Consider the following 26,159-nt stretch of genomic DNA (forward strand, 5'->3'; position numbering starts at 1 on the left):
ATCCCAGTCTCACTTGGTAACAAATAATTCAGACAGAAGAAGCTAACATTTAAAGGTTCTATCACAGAATTGGTATTTTCCTTCTTAATATTTATCCATGGTGGTTAGAATTTAAAATCTAGTAGGACTCTTAGAAATTACCTCATTTTGCTTTTTCATTTTTAAGTGAAGATATTTGAAGTATAGGCTGTTACCTTTCCCCAGGGGAATCAAGGATTCAGTCACATTGCCATCCATTGATTGTTAGTGGTCACTTCATGTCTCAAGGGGCACGTAGTACTTATCAGAATTTTTTGTACTCTGTGAAGCAAGCCTGACGATAGACATAATTTTGTCAGTAAGGGGTAATCACAGATAAGTCACCCTTATAATAAACATACATGCAGTTAATGATAAACTTGTAGTTGCATTTAGTTTAATGAATGAATTAGATACTTAAATTTAGAAGAAGACATTTCTTGTGTTGCTTGTCCAAGTGCTGTTTTTGGAGCTTGATCTCCTCCTTCTGATCCCTCATTATGCTTCATAAGGCCAGGAGGCCTCTGTCTTGTTCACTGTTTACAGCACCCTGTAACGGAACTAATTGTTGACCGACTGTCAGGTTGGCTGACCCTGGTTTACACGGCTGTGTGGGACACCTAGCATATTTAAATATCTTAAATTTGAAAATTTTGTTTTTTACAGTGAACAGAGTATCTGTCAGGCAAGAGCTGCTGTGATGGTTTATGATGATGCCAATAAGAAGTGGGTGCCTGCTGGTGGCTCAACTGGGTTCAGCAGAGTTCATATATATCACCATACAGGCAACAACACATTCAGAGTGGTGGGCAGGAAGATTCAGGACCATCAGGTAAGGGTCTGTTAAAATGCATATTTAAAGATGATCTAGTATTACAAAGGGACTTGTTATATTCAGTAAAATAAAATAGTGCTTTAAAACTCTAATCAAAATAGTCTCTCAGGGAAAAACTGAGTATAGATTTGCCTTCCCACCCTTTCTACCTTTTATGAAGCCTAAATTTAGGTCAGGATTTAGAACTAAATGTACAAAAAAGAATATATGAGTTTTTCTATTATGACTCTTCATTAGATCTTCTGGCCTTCCAAGTGGCTAGATTTTGGATTCTCAAGTGAATTTAGGACCAACAGAAATGAAATACTACTTAAGAAGTAGATTGTATATTTATGGAATTCATTTCCTTCCAAAGGTGTGGGGTATGGGGTTAGAGGAAGGAGTTGAAAGTAATTTCAAAAAATATTTTTAAATTCACATATGATAGAAAAATGGCAGATGTTAAGGTTGCTGGAATAGTTAGACTTTTGCAATTACCTTGCTCTGGATTTCCTGGAAAGTAGCTGGATTATCTGATTACTTAACTTCTTGGGCCTTAACAGATCAAGAGCAATAGATAGAGGAAAAGGTACTTAGGGTTTTACTAGCATTAACTATATACTAATAGTAGCAAGACCTTTTATAAAGAGTAGATTTACAAAATACTTTTGGAAAAAATATTTTCCAAAGATGATGGAATCAGCTGATGTTAAAATTTTCCTGCTATACATGCAGTAAAAATATAACAAATTTTTTTCGTCACTGCCCAGTTTTGAGCAGTTACTAAAGAAACGTAGATTCCTAGGTTTCCATTACGAAATGTGGTAGTGTAGTGTTTGAACAGATGCTGCAGAAGCCCTGGGTTTCAGGATGGAGATTATGGTCCGGTAATGGCTTGGGACTTAGGTTTGTCATATGTGCATATAGGGACTATGGACCTATGAGAGGTTGGGCTTTGGAACTGATAACTCTGCAGAAAAAACTGGGAATCTTAGAGGGGTTGTACCCCATAAAAAGAGGATTAAGAGGAATCTTCTTATCAGCACAGGGAGGCAAAAGAGTTTGTTTCTGTCTGAGCTGGCTTAGGAACTCCCCTGAGAAATGGGAAACTTAATCTCGCTTATACATCTCCAGCCAAGAAATTAATAAACATCAGTTGCTGGTCAGTGAAGCTCTTGAGGCACCTGGTAAAAAAAGTGCAGTGCCCTCTGGAAAGAAACTTTCACAGCCCTGAGTCAGTCTGCAGAAAGAACAATTCACCAAATTTACCAGATTTCCCGATTTAATACAAATGGTCTCTACCTGCCCCTCTTTCTGCCTCCTCAGGATACTTCTCTCTGTGTCTCCCTTGTGCCCTGCCCCCTTACTCTCTTTTCCTCCCTAGTCTCCTTCCTTTTTCTCTGTGCTTTGTTGTGTTGCATAGTCTTTCTCTGGTCTTCCCAGTCTTTGTGCCAAGAACCCCCTCTATTCCATTGGTAGTGCAGGTTGTGCTTACTGCTTTCTCTTAGTCTTCCACCAGAGTGTTCTAGCAGTGAATTAGGCCAGAGGCAAATCAAATACTCCCTAAGATGCTATTATAGAGAAGAAATGAAAACTGGACGATTAAACTTTAGTAGAAGTTGTTGAACATTTTAAATACAACATGCCAAACTAACAGCTGTAAAATAAATGCATTTTTGGTAAATTGGTGAATTGGTCATTTGACAGTACTGATGAACAATCCTAAAAGTATGTTGACAAAAAAGAAAATGAATATTTAGAAAAAAATTTGTTTAAGCCAGAAAATTTCCGTATGAAACGCTAAAATTTTTATTCTTAGAGGAATTAAACTATCCTATGATTCTTAGATTTTGACAAAAAGAGTGTTTTCTTAAAATGTTTGGAAATTTAAAATCATACTTGTAAATAATTTGTGATGCTAAGATGAAATCATTATGAAGATTAGAAAATATTTAGAAAATACTTAGACCTGAGTGATAAGATCTTACATATAGAAATCTGTGGGGCATTTAAGCTGTCCTTAGATGGACAAATCTTAACTACATGTAGTAGAAAGAAGGGAAAAATAAAAAGCAGAAGAAAATACTGAAAGTAAAAGAAATTATATAAAAATAAATGGGAATTTTTTTTTTTTTTTTGTCTTTTTCGCCACCGGCACTCAGCCAGTGAGTGCACTGGCCATTCCTATATAGGATCCGAACCCGCGGCGGGAGCAGCGCTCCCAGCGCCGCACTCTCCTGAGTGCGCCACGGGCTCGGCCCTAAATGGGAATTATTAACACAAAAGTTGCTTCTTTGAAAAGACAAACTAGACAAACTGGCAGAATCAAATAAAAAAAGGAAAGGTACAATAAACTGTATTAGAGGCTGGCCCATTAGTTCAGTTGTTTAGAGCATGGTGTTATAACACCAGGGTCAAGGGTTTGGATCCCTATGCGAGCCAACCACCAAAAAAAAATCCCAAACAAACAAAACAAATAAACAATATTAGGAATGAAAAAAGAATGTCACTATAGTTACAGTAAGGAAATATAAATTATAACAATATTATGAAAAACTTTATGCCAGTAAATGGACCATTTTGTAGAAAAACATAATTTTCTAAAACTGATGGAAAAGTTGAAAAACATAATAGACCTACAATCACCCCAATTTAAAAAATGTTGCAGGAGAGTCCAGAATTTTTACAGATAAAATCTAAAAACTTCAAGATACTGCCTGTTTTATGCATACCATTGTAGAGAATAAAATTTTATGAGGCTAAAAAATTCTATCTAAATCATAGAACAGTTTGAGAGAGGAAAATTGTAAGCCAGTCTCAATTATAACCATACACATAGATATAAAAGACCTCAATAAGATATTAGCAGACCAAATGCAGCAATGTGTATGGAAAGAAAAAAAAAGGACCACCTCTTGACTGAATAGGGCTTATCTCTCTTTTTCTCAGTAATGTAAGGAAAATATAACATTAGATATTCTGGTTTATCAGGAGAAAACCTACAAGAAACAAGAGATTTCGGAAAAGTATTTGATAAAATTCAAGTCAATACATAATACTCAGCACATTAGGCATAGAAACGAATTTTCTTAAGTTGATAAGGGTGGATAATAAAAGCATGCAGTAATATCTTAAAGGACAGTACAATGTTGAGAGCATTTCCACTAAATTTGTGGTAAGTTGAGGTTTCAGCTTTAATCACTTTCATTTAGTGTTGCACCGGAAATTCCAGCAACCTAGTGATACAAAAATGAAGAAATATAGGCTATAAGGATTGCAAAGGGAGAAATAGCTGGTCTTATTCACCATTGTTATAATTATTTATATAAAAAAATCCCAGAAGTATCTACAGATACACTATTGGATCTAATAAGATTGCTGAGCAAGGTTGCTATATACAAGATCAGTCCTGTGAATAAAAATTAGTTGCATTTTTGTATAACTAGCAGTAAACAACTAGAAAATATAATTTTATAAAGATGTTACTTAAAGAAACAAGTGATAATGTACCTAAAAATAAATCTAATAAATAATTGGTTTTCTCTTTTTCCAGGGTATGTTGTTGCATTTCTTAATGGTTATTAGTTTGTTCTAAGTGAAAACATGTTATTATAATTTATTAAACATCTAAACTTTCTGTAGTAAGAACTTTTAAATAAAATCACCCACAGTTTATTTGTAAAATTAAATATGTACAAATTATATAAGTATATATTATATGTATTTCATCTTCCTGTTAACATTTATTAAGTGCTTATTATGTTCTAGGTACCATGCTTAGGTTTTCTATGGGTAATAAAGATCCTGACCTTGAAGGAAAGATGCAGTAGAAAATGGGGATGTTAAGCACATAAAGAAGTACAGCTCAATGTTTCACTTATGATAAATAAATCATAGCACACCAAGGGCCTACAAGAATCACCAACATCTTGAGAAGATGGGGATAAGGGTCATGAGTGACTTCATAGACAAGAATAAGATATTGAGCCAAGTCACAAGGAAGAGTAGGTGTTTACTGCACTGTTTCCTCTGTTATGGTCAGGCTAAAAATAGATAGGCATGTGTAGGGTGGAATATCACCACCACTCTATTTTTTTTTTTTTTTGTGACCGGCACTCAGCCAGTGAGTGCACTGGTCAGTCTTATATAGGATCCGAACCCGCGGCGGGAGCGTCGCCGCGCTGCCGGCGCAGCACTCTACCAAGTGCGCCACGGGCTAACTCAGGCTAGGCTCATTGGGTTTGAAGCATAGAGTTTAGAATTATGATGAAGTCCAAGCCTCACAGCATGCCTAGTGGACGTCCAATAAGTAGTTATCTTTAAGTAAAACTATATGCATTCTCTTTAATTTAAAGCTTTTAAAGATTTCTATCAAGGCATAGGAAGGTACTTCCTCAGTTTGATAAAAGGTATCTACAAAAATATTCCATGAAAGATCATATTTAGTGGTGAAATGAAGAAAGCTTTCCCTCAAGATCAGGGAAGAGACAAAGATACTTGATATCACCACTTCTTTTTAGCATTGTATTGCAGTTCCTAGCCAGTATATGAAGGTAAGAAAAAGAAATAAAATGCAGCAAGGATTGGAAAGGAAGGAATAAAGCTGTCAATTGCAGATGACATGGTTGTGTATTTAGGGGAAAAAACCTGAACGTAAATTATTAGAATTAACAGAAGATTAGAATAGTTAGAATTAATAAACGAGTTCAGTAAGGTTTATGAGCACATTTTCATTATACAGAAATCAGTAGTTCCATCAGGGAGTTAGAAAACAAAAATTTTAAATGATAGTATTTATAATAGCAACAAAAATGTATCATATACCTAACAAATCTAATGAAAGGTGTTCAGGACCCTGGTACAGAAGGCTATCGAGGATTAAAGAATATCTAACTAAAGTGTGGTAGATGATATATTCATGAATTAGAAGATAATTTTATGACATCAGTTCTCCTCAGATTGATCTGTTAGCTTCAGTACAACCTCAGTCAAAACCCCAAAAATTTCTTTGGTGGAAATTCACAGTCAGAATATAAAATTGTAGCTGCACACGAAGGACCAGGACTAGCCAAAGCAATATTGAAGAACCAAATAGGAGGACACACTCTAGTGGCTATCAAGACTTAGTAAAAAGCCACAATAATTAAAACACTGTATTGGTTGTATTGGTTGGCAAAAAGATAAGCATATTGACTAGTAGGACAAAACAGAGCCATAGAGACACTTGGTTTATGAAGAAGGTAAACTTGTAGCATAGGTAATAGTGCTAATCAATTGGACAGTCGTATTGAAACAAATAGGAAACTTGAGTCTTGTGTGACACCATAGGCATAAATAAGTAGGATTGAAGATGTAAATGTGAAAGGTAAAACAAAAAAGCTTCTGTAAGATAGTATGAGGGAATATTTTCATGACCTTGGGATTGAGAAATGTTTAAGAAACAGTACACAAAAAGCATTAGCTGAAGGAAAGATTGCTAATTTGGACCGAATAAAAGTGAAGAACTTATGTTCATCAGGACACCATTAAGAGGGAAAAGGAAAGTCATGGAATGTGACGAGATATTTGCAACACAGATAACCAACAATGGGATCATATCCAGTGTATATAGAGGACTTTCATAAATCAGTGAAGAAAAAGATGGAAAACTCAGGAGAAAAATGGGCAAGAGATTTAATTTAAGCAGGTATTCACAAAAGATAATCTAGATAGTCAATAAAACATGAAAAGTACTAAAGCTCATTAGCAATCAGGGAAATGCAAACTAAAACCACAGTGATATAGTATCCATACCCACCAGAATTGCTAAAATAAAGACCGAGAGTACCAATTATATGGTTGCATATGTGGAATAGTACAAGCTGTTGTATACTGGTATGGAAGTGTGAATTGATAGAAGGAATTTGGAAAGCTACTCAAGAGTTTTCTACTAAGGTTGAACATGGCCTGTTATAATTCCACACCTGGGTATATGCCCAGCAAAAATGTGTGCTTGTGTGTACTAAAAGACATTCAGTAGAATGTTTATAACATCACTATTGTAATAGCCCCAAACTGCAAGTAATCCAAAGGTACATTAATGGGAGAATGGGTAAATAAACATGATTTGCACAAAGGAATACCACAGAGCAATGAAAATGAACAAAACACAGCCACATGCCACAAATGAATAGCTCTCATAAACATAATTTTAGGGAAAGAGGGCAGGTCTATTATAGTACATATTGTGTAACTTCATTATATAAAATCCAAAAACTAGCAGAACTAATTTATGATGCTGGAAGTGTGGCTAGTACCTTTTGGGAGGTGGGAAGAATTAAGGAGTACTTCTGGTATTAATATTCTGTTTCTTGATCGGGGTTTTGTTTACATGGGAATGTTCACTGAGATACACACATAGGTTCTATACGCTCTTTTGTATTTGTACTACTTCAACAAACAAGTTGTTTAATGAAGGGTATAGATTCTCTTTTGTTTTAATGATTTACTGTTCTAAGAAAGACGTTTTTAACCATCGGACAGCTTAGCATCCATTGGACTGATTTTTCTGCAGACAGATTTTACTCTAGATAATTGTTCTAACCATTTTTGCCAAGGTCTGTTAGGAACAGGTTGGAGTGAATATACACAATCAGGATTTGTTGACTCCTTGATTTTGCCAGGTATTAGCTTGACTTTATAAGGAATTATTGTCTTTTAGGTCGTGATAAATTGTGCCATTCCTAAAGGGTTGAAGTACAATCAAGCTACACAGACCTTCCACCAATGGCGAGATGCTAGACAGGTGTATGGTCTCAACTTTGGCAGCAAAGAGGATGCCAATGTCTTCGCAAGTGCCATGATGCATGCCTTAGAAGTGTTAAATTCACAGGAAACAGGTAAGGTGTCCATGGTTTACTTGTATTTTTGAACTGAAGTGTCATATATATGTTATGTGATAAACCTTTTTGTCAACTTTTAAATCATATATGTATTTGAAGTAGTTCTTGAATTTCTATTTTCTACAAAATGTGAAATTTTGCTTGGTAATAAATGTATAGTCTAGAAAAATAATCTTATGTGTTTAGTTAGTGCAGTAATTTTTTAACCCTCTCATTTGAAGTTACTTAATTGTGTTCATTCTGCTTTAGAAACTCAACTTTTTTTTGCAAGAACATGAGGCCCAGAGAAGATGCTGTAGATAGGAATTATGCATATTTATTATCATCTTACTTTTTATGAAGAAAATACGTATGTTTTCTAAAACATGTTTTTCAAGCCACTGCTTAGCCCATGACTAGGTCACTTTCTTAGTAGATAAAAATTTGATTCTAAAAATTGTTTAAAGATTTTAAGAGTGCCCTCAGGTGGTACAAGCTATGAATTGCATCTCATTTGTCACTGCATGTTAGATATATAGAAACAATTCACTTAAAAAAAAAACAAACAAAAAAACCCAGGGTTTCAAACAGTATATATAGTCAGGGATGAACTCAGTTTTGTCTTGGTTTTAAAAAGAGCAAAAGAAATATACTAATGTATGGTTATTTCTTTGAAAAGATGGATTTTTATAATCAGAAAATAAATGTTATATGTAAAAACAATGCATACATGATCTTGCCTATGTTGTGTATTTAGTAATGATTTTAAAGATATAAATGTGCTGTAAGCAAAGTTTATATATTTTAAGTGGAAGGAGTTATAGTCAGATGAGAATTTGATATTTTGTTAAAGGTATAGAATTTCAAAACCTATTATAAATACGTTAAATTATAGTTATACTTTGCCTTATTTTTAAAAGGGTTGCAGTATCTAGCTCATGTGTTAGCCTATTTCAGATATGAATTTCAGAGCAAAAAGATTTTGGGATCTTGCAGAAACTTTAAGTTGTTATGCTTATAGGTATTTATATTAGATCTTCTTTTGAGGACATTATTATCTGTAAGTAACTTATACACAGTTCTCATATTTTATCTATTTTGAGAAAATAAACCACTGGAACTTCTCCTGGTTTGTCTCTAAGTCCAGAAAATGTTGTAAGAAAGTGTGTATAGTCTTGTATGTAGATCATCTAATTCACTGTACTTTTTCTTGCAGCTTTCAGTGTTTTATTGGCATTCTATTGTAGGTATAGAATTGCTTTTCATTCACCATAGTTTTACCATAGGGAAGAAACTAGAATTGTGGTTCTTACTATCTTATTGAAGAGGTCAATTATGTAATAAATAATTAAGAGACCGAAGTTTGGGTAGTGTATGTATGATAATATTTGGCTTCCCCATGTTTGCAACGAACTAGCATTACTTTTATTTCTAAACCTTTAAAAGAGTATCCAGTGATAATAGGAATTAAATGTTACTGATGAGGAACTAAATGTTTCTTCTTTAAAGTAGTCAAAATTATTGTTCAGCTTGTCATTGATTTTTAAAAAACTGAATGGAAAGGATTGTTCTTAATCAGTGAGTAGTCACATAGTTTGCTTTCAAAATGCAAATACAAATAAATGTTTTCTTCTTCTGATCTTGATCTTTTGAAATTAGTGAGTCTTAATGTGGAGAGATTCAATTACATTCTCTATCATAAAGTAATAAGCATTAAGATGTTCCACAGCATGTATAGAAAGTTTGGCAAATAGGAAAATCACCCATCATTTCATTAGCTATACAAGCATTTTGGTGTGGCACACACAAAAAAAGAAACATAATAGGATTCTTCTTGGGTGATTTTGATACTTTATTCTCTTCTCTGTCACAACTTCAATCAGCGACACCATGGACTAAGGACAGAGGTATAATGGTGGAGAAAGTTGGCCCATCTTAGCTGTCTCCTTGCATCGTGAACCAAGTTACTGGAAAAAAAGCTTTTGGTTTTGTAGTTTTTACATCAGAGAAAACAAAGCATATAAAATGGTTGTATTAGTCTGTTTCTGTTGCTTACAACAAAATACCTGAAACTGGATGATTTATAAAGAAAACAAAATTTATTGCTTACAATTTTGGAGGCTGGGAAGTCCAAAGTCCAGGGAAGACACCTGGTGAGCATCCTGGTGGTAGCGACAGTGACCCAGGGGTCTCGTGGCAGAATATGGTGGAGCAGAGAGAGCTTAACCTCTCGTGCTCTTCTTTTAAAGCCCTCAGAACCACGCCCCTGACCACCATTATTAATCCATTCACTATGGCATGGTCCTGCTTTCCAATCACCTCTTCAAGGCCCCACCTTTCAATTACCATAATACGATTTCCCACCCTCAACAGTTACAGTGGAATTACACTTCTAATATGTGAACTTTGGGGACACAATTCAGTCAATCCACAGCAATGGCTATTGTTCTAAATAGTCTTATTTAGGAAAATGACTTTTCATAAAATACTGTAGTTAACAACTTATTTCTGATTATCGATGGCATTAATTGGTTTGGAAGTGGAAGCATGGGAGGGGATAGATACTAAGACTCAGGAATGTCCTTGGAAAGAGATTTAATTTTTTGTGCAGTTTCCCAAAGTGTAGGATAGGTATATACCCTACCACAGTAGAATTATGTGGGTCCCTCATCTCCGTAAACAAAAATAATGTTGCCTCTCAACTTGATTATATTTTCCCCTGCCAGAGCTGTTTGCCTTGAGTTCACAGCCAATTCTGTGCTGAAACCATCTTCAGTCTTTCTGCCAAAACCAAGTTGAAAAAGGTTAACTCACATGTCCCTTCCCTAAACAAACAGTAGCCCAAAAAACTCTGATCAGAAGCAAAAGAACAAACTTATTCATAAAGGTAGAGCAACTACAAATATTAGTCTTGCCTATTTCTTAATGTTTTATCACTGTTTAAAACCATTTTTCCATGTTGAACATTTCTATTTTTGATTATTAGGTGTTAATATCAATATTATCCATTGTCATGATTGGTTTATTTTTCTTCATGATTTTCAGACTTTTTGAAATTATGGAAATCTTTGTTCAAAATCTTTTACAAAAGCTTAGTGTGTAAATGGACTAAAAAACCTGTGGAGCTTCTCTGATTAATGTGGGAGTTGGGGGCCCACAGCCACTGAAGCACCTGTGTGGTTCTCCAGAGCAGGATTTGAAAATTACTAATTCTTTCTTGCCAAAACCAATAATCACGCCCCCCCCCCCCCCCCCCAAGTTCCCTAAATCTTCAAACACATTTTTTAAATTAAGAAAAGACAGCTTTCTTTGCGGCTAGTCATACTGACCTTTACAAGGTGCTCTGTGTGTGTGTTTAATATTTTCATTTTTTTATGACAAGGGTGGGTGGTAGGAATGTTTTCCTTTATTTTGTTTTTAACTTCGTGTGCAATTATCTAATATATACTGGAAAGTACAGGAGGTGCTAAATACAGTGAGTTATATTTGGAATTTTAAAAAAACCCACAAGTCACATGTTCTAACATTTTTTAAAGAGCTGAATTAGTGCTCTTCCTTGTATATCTTTTCCTTTCTCCAATGGAAATGGACTCAGTTTTAAACAAATGTATGATCCAGACCAATATTTTTAATTTCTGTAATATTTATAAAGTACATTTATAGATTTTTGTAGATAATAATTTTGGATTATATAAACTACAAAGTCAATCCCTCTGATGATTGGTGGAGGTATATTTGCACAATCTGTTATTTTGTAAAAGGTTTAAATCATTTGAAAATAAATAATTTTTAGAATCCATCTAAAGAAAATAATATGCATAGCCAGTAAGATTTTTCTGCTGCTTTTGTTCTAGATTAAACGTACCTTTCCAAAAGGTAAACCTCAAATATTTTACTATTAACTAAAAGACTGCTTTTGCTGGATTTTATATTTTGTATCTAGAAAATTAGAATATAGTCAAAGATATCCTTCTTATGGTTGAAGCTTTCTTCACATTTTATAGTAAATATTGAAATTCCATTAATTTTTTTCTTAATGGTAATTTGGCTTGACATACCTTCCAATATGAGCATTTGCATGTGTTTTATCTCAGCATTTAAAAATCTTTTTACAATAGATTTTCGGGATTAATTGGATTTAAAATCTCAATAAATTTCTGGAAATACTTTGTTTATACTGGTAGTGTTATTTCTTGTCTTCCAGACTGCTGATATTAATGGGAGCATTATTAAACTTATATCACAAAAATATCACTAAATTAAACATGTTTTGAGCATACATATTGTGCTGGGCACTGGGAATAATACTAACATGGTAAAGCCTAACCATTCATTCCCTTCTAGGATTTCACAGTTAGGCTGGAGCTACTAGAAACAAGGCCAGCAAAATTAGGATACAGTTTGTGAGTGAAGTGTGAAGAAAGGCCTTTGGAGTACCAAAGAAAATTCTAGGTCAGAGAAAGCTTTAAAGAATCAGCAGGTCTCCTCAATGATAAAAGAACATTCTAGATAGGCCTGGAGTCATGAGAGCATGGAGCAGTTGGGAAACAGCTAATAGGCTATGTTTGTGGCTTGGACCCGAGAATTTATTTTGGAGGGATCCCAAGAGATAAGACTGGAAAGGTTGGGAAAGGCCTGGTGTGCCTGCTGAGGAGTATGCATTTTATCAAGTAGGCAGTGATATCATTGAACGGTACTAAATACATGTTTGATATGACAAGTTTGTATTTTAGGACAAGCATGGTGGGACTGGTGAGCATGCAGTTACCAGCTGATCAGTTTAGGACAGTGTTGTGATAATATCTGCGAGAAGACAAGGCCTGAACTGACAGTAGAGAAAGGAAAGGAGCAGAGTGGAGAGATGACCGGCTTTTATTGAGTGCCTACTATACCTGCCAAGGCAGTACCCCAGCCTTCTGCCTATGTCCTTATTCAGTCGTGAAAGCAGGAATAATCATCTATTGGTCACCTGCTGTGTGCCTGGTTTTAATCTGGCACATACATTACTGATAATCTTTAACAACCCTGCAAAGTCAGTGGTATTATACTTGTTTTAGAGATGAGATTGGGGCTTACACGGGACTGGCCCACGGGCCCACAGCTAGATGGTGGCATCTGTGACATTTGTGCCCAGATCTAATTTAGAATTCAGCCTCTTTCCACTGTGTCAATGAGATGTCAAATGGGCAGGCAGGAAGGAGAGAGTGGTGTTTCAGGGTGAAAACCAGGCATGCCACCAGAGACAGAGAGGAAGAGGGTGGGAAGTGGCTTTAGAGGAAATGTTGTGTAGGGGCTGACAAAGTCGGTTCAGGGCATATTGCATTTGGGGTACTTTATTAATGCTTTCATAAAGACATATAAATTTGGACCTGGAAAGGACCCCACAGATAATCTTGGACAGTGTTTTTTGCTTTTAGCTTTCTTAAACTAATCTTACTGGACAAGTAACATTTTGAAACAAATAAAGCATAGCTGCTCATCAGGCTTAAATGGGTAATAGTTTTGGGGGTTGGGATGGTCTCTTTGTGGGTGCTGTTAATTCTTTTTCGTTCTCATACTTATCTTTATCACAGTCTTCCCATTATGAACCCACAGTTTCACAATAATGCAAGATTCACAAATCTGCTGTTGCTCCTAAGTTCCAATTAAGAGATTCACATGGAGAGATGGGACTTCCTTGGGGTCGTACTTACCTAGAAAGGGAGGCAGAAAGGGGTTTGGGTCTTCTGGCCTTTTAGGTTATTTCTTTTTACTACATTTTTCTGCCTTTCAATTCAAGATCTTCAAAGCATTTTTTAAAAGGCTTTTGAGGGAAGTCAGTTTAGGGTGAGAAAGTAGGAAAGAGAAAAACTTTCATTCACTTTTTGTTTTGTGTTTTGTAGTGAAATTTTAAGATCATTATTGTTATTTAGTGGAAAGAATTTGAATTTGGAGTCAAAAGATTCCACTTTTGTCTCTGCATCTGTTGGCAGGTTTCCTTCTCTAAAGCTATTTCCTTATTTATTAAAATATGGATCATGAGAATACTTGTGTTAGGATATCATTATGGGAATTAAATGAGGTGAGGACATTGGTATTCTTAAACTATCAAATGTTAGTTTTGAATGCTAATGTAAAAAACAAACCCACAAACAAAAAAACCTCCAAACCAGAAAAGTCTACTGCATGGATTAATTTACTTAGACAAAAAATGGTAGAGAGACTCTGAAATTTTTTGCATCTCTTCACTGCCTGGTAAAGACATCTTATATTCCCCTCCCCCTGCCCCTGCCCCAGAAAATTAACTAGTTAATCCATAATTTGAATGCAAGGGGAAATTAGACACAAATCTTGTCCTCAAAGATCTTCTACTCTTGTAGCAGAGAGAAGACACAACCATAATACAAGAGAGCAAATCGTATCTGAAGACAGATAAAAGACTATAGGGGTGTAAGAAGGGGATGAGTATTCTTCTCACTGGAGCAGTCGGGGAACATGTTAATGATGAGATGGCTTTTTGAGCTGGATTTTGAAAGATGAAAGAAATTGCAGACTCAGGTCTGAGGAATAACACGTGAGTGCACAACTGGGTGAATGAGATGTGTTTGTAAAGCAGGGAGTGTTTGGCCTGGTGGGAACAAATTCAGGAAGGTAGCTCTGATAAAGAAGGGCCTTTGAGGGCTGTGGGTGGTAGAGATTTTTATTTTTTATTGTAACATAGTTGATTGTGCATATCTGTGGCATACAGAGTTGAATATCAATAGCTGTGTGCAATATGTGATGCTCAAAAGGTGACAGAAATTTATTGAGCAAGAGGGATGATAAGAGCAAAGCCGTACTTCAGAAAGTTCTAGCCAGATTTGAAAGGGAGCTACTGGAGGTTGCGAGAGACCAGCATTCAGTTCCTGAGTGGAGGCAGCAATCGTAAGGATGGAGAAGAAAATTCAAAGTGAAAGAATCAGATGACTTGAAACAGGGAACCCACATTGTGCTGGCTGTATTTCATCCCTGTAGGTAGCTTTTTCATTAACAAAGAATTCTGGCCACCCATTTTTATATGTCAGTAATGGAGCTCTCTGGGAGATTTGCTTGGATGGGACTTGGTATCTGAGATTATTTAGGCTATATGAAGAATGTCAGTAGTTTGGGAGAAATAGGTGAAAAGCGAAAATGTAATTCAGCATTAGTTTGAATTTTACTGTGATCCTGAGTTCAGGTTTTGGAAAGAAAAGTACACAGATAGAATTCTGGCTTTAAATAGCACACAGTGTGGCAAAAGAAACTCCATTACTTTCTCAATTAGACATTAAAGTTTCACAACCAATATGTTAAGCCCCCAGTTTAGTTATCTGTAACAGTTAGCATGTATATTATATATGAATGTCGTTTTCCTTGGGAGATAAAATTAGAACAATAATTTTCAACTTGTTACCCACAAAACTACTGAAGTAGGTCTGAAGTAATTTTCAGTGTTTTCAAAGCCAAATATACAATGTACATTATGCATTCCAGTGAAACCTGCTAACTCAAATATTAAGCTTCTTTGGGGCTGGAATTTATCATAGAGATAGATACTTATGTAAAATCAACCAGAAGTTCTTACTGTTGTTGACATTTTAGGAATTTTTGGATCTTGTAATTGTGCCAGATACTAAGAAAAGTTTATTTTGTTTATTTTTTAGGATTTATTTTTATATGTATTGTGGTGTAAGGATCTAATTTTATTATTCTTGAATGAATAATCCATAAAACTTTACTATTTATTTATTTTTGTTAGTTTGTGTGTTGTGATGTAAGGATCTGATTTTATTATTCTTGAATGGATAATCTGAAAAACTTTACTATTCATCCATTCATTCTGCAGATAATACTTGAAATAGACCTTATATGGCTAGGAAGGAGGTAGAGGGGGCTTCTGCATGCCTATTATAGTGTGTACCAGGTAACCCTGCAGTGGTTTTCCATCAGTCTCAGAACAAAGTGCAGTCTGCTAAACGCCACTCTTGGTTCCTTCATGACCTGGCCCCTCTTGACTGTGCATTAAGTAAATACACTCTCTCCTGCTTCTTGGCCCTTGTACCTCTTCCTCATTCTTTCTGTACCCTCTTTTCTCTTACTTACTTTTTTCCAAACACTTTAAACTGGTAATTTCTGGGATATATAAATAAATTTGGCAGAGCCAAAATTAGTGACAGTGCTATTAATATAGTGGCACATACTACCAGATTTTATTTGCACATAAAGATCAAATTATTTCAAGTGTTGCTTTCAGCAAGCCAAAAGACACATACTCCTTTTTTTTTAAATGTAGCCTACAGTCCCATTAGTCTAGACTAAGATACAATATATAAACAGCTTTCTAATATATTTAATACAATAGTGATTATAGTATTATTTACATGAATAGATGTTTGAGTCTCTGTAGTTTTGTTTTTAGTGCTGCAGAGGAATACTAAGATTTACCCTTTAATTTATTAGAGTATGAATTCAAATCAGTGTTCTTTAAAACTTTCCACCAGCATTTCTTGTGCAGTTTCATTGTCCTCTGCATAGAGATGGTATGGTGCCTGCAGCTGCCTTGCTGAATCTTGACTTGCTTAAAAACAAGTTGATTATAAGGTTGTTGCCAGAGGAGAGGTGGCCAGATTGCTTTTGTAAAGGCAGCCGTCCCTTTAACATTGCTTTGTGCCCTGCCTTCTGATAGTTACTGTGGTAAGGCTTGGGGAAAGAACTTGCCTGCACCTGGCTGTCTTCACCTATGGACTAAGCATCTTACTTGTTCTTAAAAATGTTTATTTTTTCATGGCAACTTGTGAGATCCCAACCTTACAGTACATTAAAATGTAGATTTTCTGGGTTATTTCTCTGCATTATTACTCAAATAGGCTTTATGGGAACTCTCACTTCCTCATCCACATAAAGGTTGTTTTAAGAACATTTTATTTCCCTGAGTTATGTTTAAACATTTTTGGTCTTATACAAGGGAACTTTAAAAAGTTCATGAAAAGATTCATATTATCTTTTAATTCTATTTTTTTCTATGAACTTTTTGAAGTTCCCTTGTTTCTTGAAGGTGTCAGTAAAAGGCTAAGATTTAATGTGGAAAATGTCTTACGAAGATAGAAAAATAACATAAGCCTGTAGATCGAACTAAAATACTAAAAATTTCATTTAAAATATTGTACTAATTATTTTATACACAGTTTTCCTGAAAAATATGTTTATTGAGTAGCATGTATTGATTTTTAAGAGCCAGCAACATGACACTCCTGTTAAAACTTTTCTTAATTTTTAAAAGTTTGGCAGCATAGGTGATGGCTGTTCACTTCTTTGTCTGAATATATTGATGTTTCATCTAAACAGGACATCATCATTGTTTGAAATAGCGTACCAATATTTGTGGTCTGCTAATTATAAGATAATATATTTTTAAAAGGGTAGTGAAATAAAGACACGTACTGTTATGGATATAATTACATTTCAGAGATTGAGGTTAATGATCAATTTGTAGAACAATTTTTTAAATGTCCTTGCTGATAGCCCACACCAATAACTTTATATTTAATTCTGTTTAATAAATTTCATGTGAGATAAATGGAGTTTAATTTTTATGTATTCAACAGAACTTTTAATAAAATTTTACATATTTTTGAATTTCAAAAGTAAATTTAGACTTCTTTATCATTTAAATATTAGCTGTCCTGTGTTGTTTTAGATAGAGGTGGCTTCTAGGTAAGCAACTTCTTGAAGTATCGTGAATTATTGTACAGAGAGAAAGAGAAGGGAAAGGGCAGTGGGGTTCCCATGGAAAAGGAGACAGCCGTCCTTTTTTTAACTTGGACAGAGTTGGTTTTTGATGAACCGTCCTGAATGGAGGTGTATTCAGAGAGTCACACACAACCTAAGAAACCTTTGGTTTTGATTCCTGCTGGAAAACAGCCCAACTGCAGAGGAACTGCCATGTGCCTTCTCCAGACCAGCTCTGGTATTTCAAAAGGGTATTTGGGTCCTGGCTCTGCAGTCTACCAGTCATTTGGGGTCACATTGGTGTTATTAATGGAGTCTCTTTATTCTTTGTTATGTCCAGTTCTCTTGTCAGAAACTCAAGCCACTTAGATAGAGCTCCCTCTGACAAGAACCAGACATGTTAATAGAACTCTAGTTTCCAGCATAGCAGTTTGTTTTCCAAGTGAATATGTTATTTTTTCTGATTATAAAGTCATGGGCTGCTTACAAAAATTTAAGCATTACAGAAAATTTTAAAGAAAGTAAAAATACCTAAAATCCCACCATCCAGAGGTAATCATCTTAATATTTTTCATAATGGAAAAGTGATAGGCTTTGAGATATTTTTCAACTTTGTGTTATAAACAATTCTGAGATGAAGAACACATGCACAGCATAGCACTTTTTTCTGTATCAGCTTGATTGAGCTTTATTTCACATAACATACAGTTTATTCGTTTAAAGTGTAAAATTCAGTGGTTTTACTAAATTTAGTGTTGTGCAACCATCACCACAATTTTAGAACATTATCTTTACACCAAAAGAAACCTCGTACCCTTAAGGCATCACCCCCTACCTTACCCCATCCCCAATTCTTCATACCACCCAGCATCTGGCAACCACTAATCTACTTTATGTCTCTAAGGATTTTCCTCTTCTGGACATTTCATATAAATGGAACCATACAATATGTGGTCTTTTGTGACTGGTTTCTTTCACTTAGCATAATGTTTTCAAGATTCATACATCTTGTAGCATTTATGCATGGCATTTTTAAAAAGTAGATCTTAATAAAAAGCATGTATTTATGTATCTAGGCATTCTGAGTTTTAATAATTGGCTCCTGTTTTAGAGTTGTATGACTATGGTGTGTAGTGAAAGTAAAATATAGGGATTAAAATCAAAGCGAAAAGCCTTCCTCAGAGTCTTTAGTTTATCAACATTTTAAAACCTGGTGAATTGTGTAAAGCAGAACCGTGTAGCAATTTTTTATGCCACGTTGAATGTAAATAGAGATGAATGCTTGACCAAATTGTGAGGTTTCTGAGGTTTATTCTCTTAGTCCCCAGGCTCAGTTTTGCCCAGAATTGCCTTACCTCCACTGCCTTCGTTTTCCCCTGCACCTAAGAGTGTTAGTGTAGAATAGAGGAATTTCATACTTTTGTGGTTTTCTTAATTCTTTTTTCTCTTACAAAAGTAGGAAAAAAACCAGATATGGTCTTTGAAAGTCTGTGTTTTATACTTTTAGAATAAAAACACTTTTCTTGGTTAAATGAGTTTTAGCTCTTTACACACGGATGAGCAAGTGAAATTGTGTTTTTTCCTAAAATGATGCCCACCTGCATTCATAGTAGAAGAAACCAAACACAGCCTCTTTCTTTCTTGCCCAAATATAAGTTTGGACCTCTTTCCCTAATTTGAATATTCTACTAAAACTTTTCTCCTAAGTCTTTAGACAAGATTCTTTATATTTCCTAGAAAATTTGATATTATCTAATTTTATATGAGTACTTCAGTAAGTTTATGGAAAAATAGAGTTAAAAGATAAAACGAATCTTTCCGAGATCTTTTTGAAGACCCCCTCATATTTATGGTTATCTCCTTTCAAATCTTTTGACGTGGCTAATAGGAAGAAAGAATATGTAATACAACTTGCATAAGAAATAAGACTTCCTAGTGAAGGACTAAGAACTCATTATTTAGTTGCCTGGGGGCTAATAGTAACTAATTGAGTGTTGGCCGCCAAAAAGTTCTAGTTGGTGCAAAAAGAAGCATGCCAGTTGACCAAGAGGCAGAAGGCTTGTGCACGTGTTTAAAAAAAAAAAGGCCCTGCAGGGGGAGGAGCATACACCACATTTGAGAAACGGAGAGACCAGTGTACGTGGAGTATAGAGAGTGGCAAAGTATGAATTGGATAGGACAGGCAGTGATCACGTCACGGGGAGAAAGCACTGGATTTTGGTATTTATCTTAAGAGCAGTGGGAAGCAATTGAAGAGCTTTTTCTAAGGGGGATGTTTTGATCTGATTTAGTTATTTAAGTATCACTGGCTGCTGTGGGGGAGGGGAAAGATAGCAAGATTAGGATGGGCAGCTTAATTAGGTGATGTTATTGTAACTGTCTAGGCTGGTGGTCTCTTAATTTTTGAGCATACTTTCTAATACATGTGTGTTTATTGTTTTTGTATATGTACTTTGGTGTTGACGTATTGCATACATAAAACAAACAAACAAAAAAGTAAAGAGGATGAGAAAAAGTAACAAATAGAAGTGCTACTATTTTCTCCCTTTCTCTAGTACATGTGAAGCTTCTGGGATATATGTATCCCACTTTGAACATTAGAGAGGTCATAGAACAAGATCGTTGGCAATGAAGACAGGTTGGAGAGAGAAATTAGGAGGCTGCATTGACAGGACTTGGGAATTGGTCAGATAGTAGAAGTAAAAGAGAAGGAAGGGGTAAGGAGAGTCCTAGATTCCTGTTTTGTGTATCTGAATAGATAGGGGCGCTGGTTAGAGAGTTAACAAATACTCTAGTAATAAGCTAATCGTGTTTGTTAAAGTAGCATTCTACCAAAATGGTGTTTTCTCTGAGCGTATACTTAATAATGCCTTTAGTAACAAAGGGCAGGGGGGCACCGTGAAGTGATCTGATGGGCAGGCCTTGATCTGTGCTCAGGAAGAGGAGGCAGAAAAGTGAACATGGGGACAGGGGTTACTCTTATCTCAGGAAGCATTAGGATATGATGGGATTGGCAAATTATAGACTCGTCAACTTCTAGGTGACTCTTCAAGTTTCTTTAGCTAGGGGTGGAGTCATTCATTCTACAGCTAAAAATAAATTGCTTACAAAACAGGTGGTGGACTGAGGATCATGTTAAGGCTATTGCCAGTGTGGTGTGTAATAGATGATCACCAACTTATCAACTGTTAGCTGTCATTTTCATATTCGCATAGAAGGGGATAAAATGCATCTGAAGCCATAGGTTGGGGGAGGATTACAAGAAATGAAGGAGGGAAAAATTCAATCATGTATACAGTTCTGCACAAAATTGAGTGAAAATGAGAGGAGTTCTTTCTATATGATGGTATTTTTTTATGTGTGGCTGTAGGCTGTAGGTGTGTGGTGCTCCATTTTCTGAGATATACATGTATTATTAAAGGTTTTCTTTTACTAAAAAGTACAAATATATTTAAACAGAATTTGAAATACTTTAAAAAATGTTTCAAAATGCCACTTTAAAAATCCTATTTCTTTGAATAAAATTTATTGTTTGTAATTCACATGTCTCCTAGGACAGTGCCCTGCAATACGGTACCTATTTTTTTCTGAATACAGGCAACCATACCATTGCAGTGTTTGCCTCACTTCTATTCTAGATACTTTAGAACAAACACAAACACATCTACTTTCACTCTCTCTCAAAAATGTGTAGAACTTTGCAATCATGAGAGAAATACCTGGGGCCCTTATTGGTGGTAAGTGTGAACACCACTGCTTTGGATGTTGATGTTGCTGGCCAGCTTTATAGAGTGCAAATCAAATTCAAACATCATTTCATTTAATCCTCAGAAAAAATGCTGAGGTGGGTAATATCCCCATTACAAATTGCCTTGGGAGTAACTGCTAATAGTGGGAACCTCTAATGTTAAAAGCATGAATGCTAAGGGTCTACTGTAGTGCTTATATACAGTAATGCTGATCAGATCTAAGCAGCCTGTCACTTTCCACTACTAATATCTCACTCTGGGTTTCTACATTTCCCTGCTCATAAAGGCACTAATGGTAAAGGTTGTTAAAGGGAGGGGGAAAGCCTGAAGGATGACTGTTTCACAAACTGCATTAGAAATAAATGAACAACTACGACTAGACTATATTTAAGGTCAGAGTGGCTGATGGAGGTGGTCATTTCTCTTTCTACTATAAATATTAAATTTTACACTTTTGATATATTTTAACCTCCTCAGTTCATGCTTTCCTTTAGAGCCCATCCTAATTTCTATTTTAATATGGTTAACTTAAAGAGAAATGTGTTTTCACAGATAAAATGTAAGGTATATGGAACATCAGTGCTAGTACTAAAACTGTGCCGAAATCATCATATCACTAAGTTTACTAAACCCGAACAATGAATATTCTTTCCCATTTTCTACCCTCTTCCCCGACTTAGTGGAGAAAGAGTTAATGGCATCAATATTAAGCAGGAAGCATTGTCTGCCTTATGCATATGATGCAATGAATTATTTAGTATCTTCGGGAAGTGCAAACTGCAGTAGAATCTAAGCAGCCTCATCAGAAATCAGATCAATATTTTTCGTGATGGTATGAAGTAAAAGTCAGTGGAAAGAAGATGCTTACAGATACCAAGTACAAGAGTGTGGCTGAATAATTTAAATTGTGAGAAAGACTGGGAATTTTGGGTTGAAAATGTTTTGCCTTATGCAGTGATAATGGTTTACCTGCATTCTGACAATTGTCAGATGACTTTTTGCCAAAATGATTGGTAATGGGATGTGGCAGTTTCTCTGCTGTCAGAGACGAGATAATTTCTCAGGTTTTTCTTGTAAGTTCTTTTAAAATTGTACTTATGTGGTTTTTTTCCCCCTTTAAATATGGATTAAAGGAACAAGAGGGTAAAACCTGAAGACTAGACATGTTTATTTAATAAAGGTTTTATAGAAGTAGCCATATACAAGCATCGGTAAGACAGGTTTTTTTTAAAGCAGTTTAAATTTAAAATATAGTTACAGAAATTTTTCTAAATTGTTTATCTCCTGATCTCATTATCTTGGTAGATATTTTATATGTATGCCTGTGGTCTTTCTATATTTTATGTCGTTACTATGAATATTGTGCATGCAACTTTAATCATAATAGATTGGGTGGTTGGAAGTACTTAGCAAAGGTGACATTTATCAATCTTATTTATTTTGTGTTTGCAAATATCTGCTGTATGTATTATTTCTAAAGCAAGACTTAATTGAATTATGTTAAATCTGATTTCTAAAAATGATGAAAAATCTCTTGAATATTTAAGACTTACTACTCCTTTCAGATGTGCATTCTTTAAATATAAATGGGTTTGGTTCTGATTCTGCTGAAACAAACTTCTTTAGTTAGCATGAGTTGTATTTAAAGAATACAGTTTTAGGGGAAATCTAAAATACTGTCTTGTTTGCCATTATGTGGTCTTTGTTAAGTCAATATATTTTTAACCCATTGATGGTTTCTTGGTTAATACCAATGGAAAAAAAAAATCTTTCCCATGCTGAAAAGAATTTCTTTAGGATTTTACAAAAAGTTATTGATGTAAAGTTTTGGATGCCACTAATGTAATAGTAAAAAAGTACATTTTATTTTTATTTTTCCCATCCTAATTTTCAGTGTCACCTTGATTTTAGATAAGCCCTCCCACTTTTCATAAACTATCATTCTCATTGAGTTTTTTCCTCCTAAAAAGAATTTACTTTGTTATAGTAAACTAAATTTTAATGTAAGTACCCTATCAATGAATGGCTAATTGATGCAGCCACACATTTTTAATAGGATTTTGTCAAATATGTATATATACTGGAAAAAAAAAAAGTAAAATGTGGCTTGGTAAAACAATGAATAGCTGATCTTTTTTCAAAGTGCGAGGCAAAGATATTCTTATTTTATATCAATGAATATAAAACTTTTAATCGCAGTAGGTTGTTTATAATGGCTTTGGTTCTTTGCCAACTAGTAGAAATGAGTTAATCTCATGTTAAATTAATCTTAAGCATTTTACCTAAATTTTTTTCTGATGCAGTTCTCCTAAATGAGAGAGTATATAGCTCATGAAATTAACTCAAATGGCCATAGATCCTGACTTACTATATCTCATCTCCATTAACTTTTCCTAAAATGCAGATTGCACTTTTTTGTTATATAACTCAGGAAATAATTAAACTATAAGTGCATCATTTGAACTATGGCCTGTTATAGTAGGTCTTTTCCACAAATAAGATTACATATAAAAAATTTTAAGAGCTTATGTTAAAGAGGATACGTTTTTATTAAATTACAGAGCTTCCAGAATGAGGATCTAGATAGGACGTTATGTATAAATACATTTTGAACATTTCAAAGCACCTTTTAGTTTATATGAAGTTCTTCAGATGGCCCCGTTGTCCTTTGAAGCTTCTAACACCAAGGTGTCTGTTGCAGCCCAGAGCAAGGTTACTGCTACCCAGGACAGCACTAATTTGCGATGTATTTTCTGTGGTAAGCAACATTATGTTTACATTACTTTTTCAAGCTGTGGTACATACTACTTGCACATTTCCATAACTTTTGTTTCCTTAGGCCATAGTCTGGTTTGTGGTATTTAGGATAGTTAGCAAGCTACTGTTTTTATGTTGTGATATTTGTTGTGGTTCATGTAGGTGATTTGGTCAGCTTTTGAGTTGGCTTGTTAGTGAGGATTTAGTCAGGATTAAGATATTAAAACTACTCTTGTCCACCTCTTCCAACACAAATGAGAGAGGTTTTTGTTTGTTTTTTCTTTTTAACTATTTTGTTTGGGAGCAAACTTTTAACTTAGAATTTAAGGAAAAAATGTATATTCATCTTAATATGATTTGAGGAATGTAAATGTACATTATTCCAAGGGAATTTTGCATAACTTGAATTAATTTTACATGTGCATGTTGTGAGGCAGATGTAAACTATTACTTGCTTTAATAGGTTGATTTTTGATCGACAGTCTCCTTTATTCAGTAGGGTAGATATCTGTGGGTTAAGAGTGAATTTAGGCTTACAGAGGGTTTTCTTTCACTCTCATTGTCATATACACACGTGTGTACATATATGTATTGTCTGCATGGACAAACCGGATATGTTACTTTACCACCCCAAATTAGAGATAATCAGATGTATACATACCCTGATCCTTACACAAGGAGATCTCTTTCTATATATATAGATGCTAGAGAGAGAGATATCCTCTCTATATATATTCTTTTTATCACCATTTGATTCTGAAGCTTTCTGGTTTGAAAACCCAAGTTCTAAAATGTGATTTTTGAATTATTTGAGCTTTTTTTTTTTTTGACTCCTATATGCCTTGAGTAGCCATATTATTTTGTGAGAAAAGTTATAAAATGATATTATAACTAAAGTAATATCATTTAATAACTAAAATAATAATACTGTTAAAATTTTGTATAAATAGTTCAGCTGTGTGTATGTACTTTATCCATGTGACTCAGGATTTTTAATGTGATTCCTCAGTATTATTGATATTGTTTCTTTACCTATAAAGAGAATCATTTTTAAATTTACATACTACCGGTTTAGGCAAAGAAGCATGTATTGTAAATTTAAGAGACAGAAAGAAAATTCTATTGTATTTCTTAATCACCTAAAGTTATATTTGTTCCAGGTGACACAGTTACTGTAGTGGGTCTATTGCGTGGCTCTTTATAAATTCCTCCTCTCCTTCCCAAATTCTACAATTAAGCATTGCAGATTAAGTATTTAATCACTAAATTTTATTTCTGGTTTTTCTGCCTCCTCCTGGGGGTTCTTCTAGGGCATCTTTTGAACTAGCTATGAGTGATCATTGGTATTTGCGTTATTAGGACTCTCTTTAGCTCATTTTTTACTTGATGTTCTGTACCTTTATACTTAATATGTTGAAGGTCCACATGCAGAATAATAGATAATTTACCCAAGTGCAGAGAAAGATTGATTTGGCTTTTATAATAAAGGTAAATTTTTTAAGTTGTAAAATAATGTGTTAAAAAGCAGATTTCCCCAATTATTACCTTACATTTAACTGTGTACAAACAATATAACTGCCACTCTAAGTTTAAACTTGATTGTATTGTACATAGTAACACCTATTTGTCTTCTAGTTTTGTGTTTTCAAATAGTCTGTGGCTAAGTGTGAAACTAGATTTGTTAAAATTAAAATGTGACAGTAAGTGAAATGTGCTTTAACCAAAACTTAGTATTGAAGGCAAGACTGAAATGCTATTCCTGTTTTATTTTATTTTTTAAATCTATTTATTTATTTAAAGATGACCGGCAAGGGGATCTTAACCCTTGACTTGGTGTTGTCAGCACCACGCTCTCCCAAGTGAGCTAACCGGCCATCCCTATATGGGATCTGAACCCGTGGCCTTGGTGTTATCAGCACCACACCCTCCCAAGTGAGCCACGGGCCAGCCCTCCATTCCTGTTTTAGAGAGAGATTCTAATCTGATTTTCATCATTTATAGGACACTATGTCAGTGACATTGCCACATTTTCTTATTTGAAACAGCAATTCACAACTTTGCTTTGTATCATCTTTTTCTAGCCAGGACAAATTAAGATCAACCATTGTCTTTGGCTGTATGAAATAGGGAGAGAACTAACCCTCAAACTGCTACTGTTCTTTATGCTGCCATAGTAGGAACAAAGCAGGCTTACTCATTTCTTAACTTTGGTTGTTCTCTCTCTCTTCTTTTTCC

At 34.8% G+C, this 26,159-nt stretch overlaps 1 protein-coding gene across 4 annotated transcripts in view; it reads left to right on the top strand.

Moving 5' to 3' along the window:
- Positions 1-26,159, top strand: part of ENAH (ENAH actin regulator) — a 147,510-nt gene that overhangs the window by 80,692 nt on the left and 40,659 nt on the right. For all 4 annotated transcript variants that reach the window (XM_063082871.1, XM_063082870.1, XM_063082873.1 and 1 more), the window contains exons 2-3: positions 685-850; positions 7,533-7,710. In XM_063082871.1, coding sequence (XP_062938941.1) covers positions 685-850; positions 7,533-7,710 — 344 coding nt within the window. The remainder of the gene's footprint in view (positions 1-684; positions 851-7,532; positions 7,711-26,159) is intronic.

This window comes from Cynocephalus volans, chromosome 18, assembly GCF_027409185.1.
Source record: "Cynocephalus volans isolate mCynVol1 chromosome 18, mCynVol1.pri, whole genome shotgun sequence".
Taxonomy (NCBI): Eukaryota; Metazoa; Chordata; class Mammalia; order Dermoptera; family Cynocephalidae; genus Cynocephalus; species Cynocephalus volans.